This window comes from Bison bison, unplaced genomic scaffold, assembly GCF_000754665.1.
Source record: "Bison bison bison isolate TAMUID 2011002044 unplaced genomic scaffold, Bison_UMD1.0 scf7180017864062, whole genome shotgun sequence".
In the NCBI taxonomy this organism is placed as follows: domain Eukaryota; kingdom Metazoa; phylum Chordata; class Mammalia; order Artiodactyla; family Bovidae; genus Bison; species Bison bison.
Window position 1 is genome coordinate 2,113,218 of NW_011494634.1, and position 6,000 is coordinate 2,119,217.

Genomic DNA, 6,000 nt, shown 5'->3' on the forward strand with positions numbered 1-6,000 from the left:
GATCTAGTCCCTTAAATCTATCTCTCATTTCCACTGTATAATCATAAAAGATTTGATTTAGGTCATACCTGAATGGTCTAGTGGTTTTCCCTACTTTCTTCAATTTAAGTCTGAATATGGCAATAAGGAGCTCATGATCGGAGGCACAGTCAGCTCCCGGTCTTGTTTTTGCTATGTAGAGCTTCTCCATCTTTGGCTGCAAAGAATATAATCAATCTGATTTCGGTGTTGACCATCTGGTGATGTCCATATATAGAGTCTTCTCTTGTGTTGTTGGAAGAGGGTGTTTGCTATGACCAGTGCATTTTCTTGGCAAAACTCTATTAGTCTTTGCCCTGCTTCATTGCTTATTACATGGCCAAATTTGCCTGTTACTCCAGGTGTTTCTTGACTTCCTACTTTTGCATTCCAGTCCCCTATAATGAAAAGGACATCTTTTTTGGGTGTTAGTTCCAAAAGGTCTTGTAGGTCTTCATAGAACCGTTCAACTTCAGCTTCTTCAGTGTTACTGGTTGGGGCATAGACTTGGATTACCGTGATATTGAATGGATTGTCTTGGCAACGAACAGAGATCATTCTGTCGTTTTTGAGATTGCATCCAAGTACTGCATTTAGGACTCTTTTGTTGACCATGATGGCTACTCCATTATTTAACTAAAAAATGTATTAGAAAGCACTAACAAATACATGGGAAGATACTGTGAAGCTATCAGTTCTTTTAAATTGGTCTACAAGGTTGAATACAATTCCAATCAAATACCAGCTGGGTTTTTTGGAATAAGATGATAATTCCAAAATGTATATGAAACATGGAAGATCTGGAAATAACCAAGGCACCAGAGAAGAACAAGGTTGAAGGGGACTAGTTTGTCAGATAGATAAGCTATAATTAAAATAGTGTACCATTAGCACAGAGTGGACAGATTTTTCAAAGCAATCAAATGTATCCCAAAGAAGCATATATGTATCCCATATATACATATATGTGGAAATGTGATATATCACAGAGGAAATGTATAGATCCCTGTTCCATTTATTTAAAAAATCAGTTCCATACAGAGTAAAAGTTTAAATAGAAATGGAAAAAGTTTAGGCATTGTAGAAGAATTTATATATGATTTCGGGTTTAGAAAGTTACTTAAATATAAGAGGGTACACTACCTATAAAAATAGATTGGTAAATTTACATTAATATTAGGTTAGTAAATTTGAGAATGTCAGTAGGAAGTGTTCATCCAGGACACCATTAATAAAATGAAAAGACAAAAGATATCTGCTGCTAAGTCACTTCAATCGTGTCCGACTCTGTGTGACCCCATAGACTGCAGCCCACCAGGCTCCCCCATCCCTGGGATTCTCCAGGCAAGAACACTGGAGTGGGTTGCTATTTCCTTCTCCAGTGCATGAAAGTGAAAAGTGAAAGTGAAGTCGCTCAGCCGTGTCCGACTCTTAGCGACCCCACGGACTGCAGCCTTCCAGGCTCCTCCATCCATGGGATTTTCCAGGCAAGAGTACTGGAGTGGGGTGCCATTGCCTTCTCTGAAGGATATCTGCAGTACTCATATAACCAATAGAGGATCAGATTATATAAAGAACTGTTATGAATAATTTCTTTTAAAAAGACATTGAATAGAACAATAGTTTAAAGACACAGACAAGCATTTCACTGAAGAATAGTATGAACATAAGGAAAGTTGCTCAACCCTGAAAATTAACCAGAGAACTGAAAATGCAATTGGTTACCATTTCACACTCAGTATATGGAAACACATTTGTAAAAAGTCTGGCAACACCAAGTCTTGGTGTGGATGTAGAGCTAGAGGAACTCTTTATTCTGATGATGAGCATGTCCATTAATACTACCACTTTGTAAAATAATTTCTGTTATTTTGTAAGTTTGAACACTGTACCTTTCGATCATACCTGTGACTCAGCACATCTTGGATATATTATCTACAGAAATTGGCACATGTGGGTTGGAAGACATATACATTATTGTTTATAGCAACATTTTAATAATAAACACTTAAAAACAGTTCAATTTGACAGAAGAATATACACTAGTACAGATCAATGAATTATAGATAAATAGAATATGACCTTGAAAGCATGATACTGGATTATTTTTAACTGTACACTAAAGGCTACATAGGATATGGTACCCTTTTTATAATGCTCAAAAGTAAGCATAACAAAAATACATTGACTACAGATTCTATGTTATGTAAAAATATATAAATACATATATATATATATATATATATATATTTTAAAAAACATATCTTTGCTCAAACAAATTTGAGAGAGTAGTGACTTCTTTCTTGGACTTCTCTCAAGAGTTAAGTGAGGAGCACCACAGGAAGCTTCTGTGATTTTCTTTATGTTCTAGCCCATAATTTCTGTGGCAGGTGACACACAGATATTCCTTTTATTATTTCATAACTTTTATGCCTTCTCTTTCTTTTTGGCCATGCCACATGGCTTGTGGGATCTTAGTTCCCCAACCAGGGATTGAACCCTAGCCATGGACGTGAAAGCCCAGAGTCCTGACCACTGGACCACCTTGGAATTCCCACTCATGGTTTTGCAGGCATGACTTAATTGCGTTTTATTGAATAAACCTCTGTTATAAATAGGCTCTTTGCTTTCTGCTGGAAGTTTTGTTTTTTTTTTAATAGCTTAAACATTGGTAATAGTTAAACATTGTAACCTAGAGCATTGTCTGTATTTCCTTGTAATATAAACCTGTGTCTTTCCTTAATGATGATTTCTGTATTAAGGAATGTAGTGTAATGAGAGTTCCGGAGGTAGACAGCCGAGTTTATATCCTAGCTCGAACATATACTAGTTGTGTGACTTTGGTTGAGTTACAACTTCTCTGTGACTCAGCTACATGGGTAAAATAGAGGTAGTAATTCTACCTAGTTGTTAAGATTAAATGAGTTCTTACATCTGAAGTACAAGACATAGAGCCTAGCACATAGTAAATAAATACTAGGTGCAGTGGCATTTTTACTGTTATTATAATAATTGTTAATAGTAATGTGAAATAATAAGAGTATAGTCATTTTCTTGAGTGATTCTAGAATTGGTAAAACTATTCTAATTCTAATAAATATTATATGTTCTCCCCTAGAGAAGCATGCCATAGGGACATTGTGAATTTACAAGTGGAGATGATTAAACAGTTTCATATGCAACTGGTATGTATTGACATGTTTTATTGTAAGTGAGCATAGCAGTGGATCTAAAAAGTCCATGAAAGGGTGACGTATTCTTACTTAGTTATATCTAATTGCTAAGAAATAAAAGAGTGTTTTAGAAATTTAGTAAATAAAATAGATTTTAACTAGTCACCCTTCTTTATAACGTATGATAGTTAAGGCTACTTTTTCACAGCTATTTTTTTTTTTTGGCAGTAAGTAAGCAAAAACCTTTCCAAATGTGGAAATGTAAGCTTTCCAAATATGTAAATTTTACCAGTGCTCTTTCATTTATATTAGCAAAGTAGTAAGGGTGGTTAAGTTGAAAAAAAAAATTACTCAGTTAATTGAACATGAGAAAAATGATAGCTGAAAATGCGTAAAGCAGTGTCAAATAAATGTAAAATGCCAGTAATTAAAAAAATTTTTTTCCCCTTTTCTAGAATGAAATGCACTCTTTGTTGGAAAGATACTCAGTGAATGAAGGTTTAGTGGCAGAAATTGAAAGACTACGAGAAGAAAACAAAAGACTGCGGGCACACTTTTGAAATTTCAGTGAATACTTTGATGTTTTGTAATTTGGGAAGGTTCTGACACACAGAACTACATGAAATCAGTATTGTTTTCATAACCTCTGGGAGAAAAAATTTTTTTCAGTAAAAGGGTGATGGGATTTTATACCAATCACTATTTCATCTTTTCTGTCAAATATATTTATATTTTTATATTAAAAACTGTACACTATGTCATCTGCCTGAGAGGAAAGCCAGCAGAATCTTTATTTTATGAAAGCTTTAGCTATACACTAAGTGCCCTTTTTCATGAAAAAATTGTGCAAAAAAATAGGTTATGTATGTTTTTTAATCATCCTTTCTAAACATAATATTTTTGGTTGACAGTTGCCTTCCAAATTTTTTTGGATGTTTAATGATTAAAGAGTTTGATATACCTTCTATTTTTATGGAGAACATAAGTTTAATTGGTGTTTTGTGTTTCTAAGCAATTGACTAATAAAACACAAAGTTGGTTAGTAATTATTTTGTTAACTTGGTGAAGTCAAGTATAACTATTATTATAACTATTATTTATTACTTGTACATTTGATAAGAAAATTTTCAGATTTTGAATTGCACAGATCACATTATATCTATTGCATTACTTTTCTATACTTCTAACTGGTCTCTACTCTGGTTGATATTTTTTGTAGTTAATTTTACCTATGAAAACTTTTAAGTGTTTATAAGACTCAACCAGAACTGCATATCTGGTGATTATCTCATTAATTAACAGCATAAAATTTATACTATAATGTTTCAGTCAATATAATTTCACTTAATAATTAGTGAAAATTTCATATTATCCTAAGTATTACAGTATTAGTCCATTTTTTTCTTCTCCTAAATGAGGTGTGGTTTATTTTGTTCTGTGGTTTATATCACTAACTTTCTTTAATTCTTTTTTGTGCTGTGTGTAATATTTTTATATTATTGACCCACTATAAAATAAATAAAAATTAAAAAAAAAACAGTAAGGTTAATTGTCAAAAGAATATACACCTCTTTGACAATATGTGAATATTGCATGGTGTGATCTACATTTTTAGTGGTATAAGATTAAGAGGGCAGCTGGCTTATTTACCTCTTGTAGTCTCTTGTCCCAAAGATTTAAACTATACCTTGTATATAGCACTCCTGCTCAATTTTAACTTTTGAGATGAAAGTATTTACTAAAATAAAAAAGAAGTCTAGCTGGATTACTAACTTTTTCCTTCCAGGTGATGAAAGATTTTAAGGATATATTTCAGTTCAATTCAGTTCAGTTCAGTCTCTCAGTTGTGTCCGACTCTTTGTGACCCCATGAATCGCAGCATGCCAGGCCTCCCTATCCATCACCAACTCCCGGAGTTCATTCAAACTCATGTCCATCTAATCGGTGATGCCATCCAGCCGTCTCATCCTCTGTCGTCCCCTTCTCCTGCCCCCAATCCCTCCCAGCATCAGAGTCTTTTCCAGTGAGTCAACTCTTCGCATGAGGTGGCCAAAGTACTGGGGTTTCAGCTTTAGCATCATTCCTTCCAAAGAACACCCAGGGCTGATCTCCTTCAGAATGGACTGGTTGGATCTCCTTGCAGTCCAAGGGACTCTCAAGAGTCTTCTCCAATACCACAGTTCAAAAGCATCAATCCTTTGTCACTCAGCTTTCTTCACAGTCCAACTCTCACATCCATACATGACCACTGGAAAAACCATAGCCTTGACTAGACGGACCTTTGTTGGCAAAGTAATGTCTCTGCTTTTGAATATGCTGTTTAGGTTGGTCATAACTTTCCTTCCAAGGAGTAAGCTTCTTTTAATTTCATGGCTGCAGTCACCATCTGTAGTGATTTTGGAGCCCCAAAAAATAAAGTCTGACACTGTTTCCACTGTTCCTTCCCATGAAGTGATGGGACCAGATGCCATGATCTTTGTTTTCTGAATGTTGAGCTTTAAGCCAATTTTTTCACTCTCCTCTTTCAGTTTCATCAAGAGGCTTTTTAGTTCCTCTTCACTTTCTGCCATAAGGGTGGTGTCATCTGCATATCTGAGGTTATTGATATTTCTCCTGGCAATCTTGATTCCAGCTTGTGCTGCTTCCAGCCCAGCATTTCTCATGATGTACTCTGCATATAAGTTAAATAAGCAGGGTGACAATATACAGCCTTGACGTACTCCTTTTCCTATTTGGAACCAGTCTGTTGTTCCATGTCCAGTTCTAACTGTTGCTTCCTGACCTGCATATAGGTTTCTCAAGAGGCAGG

The 6,000-nt window shown here is 35.0% G+C and overlaps 1 protein-coding gene across 1 annotated transcript in view; it reads left to right on the top strand.

Annotated features, from left to right (window-relative positions):
• Nucleotides 1-4,731, top strand: part of NEDD1 (neural precursor cell expressed, developmentally down-regulated 1) — a 52,253-nt gene extending 47,522 nt beyond the window's left edge. Inside the window, exons 14-15 of the mRNA XM_010836304.1 lie at nt 3,137-3,203; nt 3,647-4,731. Of these exons, the coding sequence (XP_010834606.1) occupies nt 3,137-3,203; nt 3,647-3,751 (172 nt within the window). The 3' untranslated portion in view covers nt 3,752-4,731. The remainder of the gene's footprint in view (nt 1-3,136; nt 3,204-3,646) is intronic.
• Nucleotides 4,732-6,000: the final 1,269 nt, after the last annotated feature.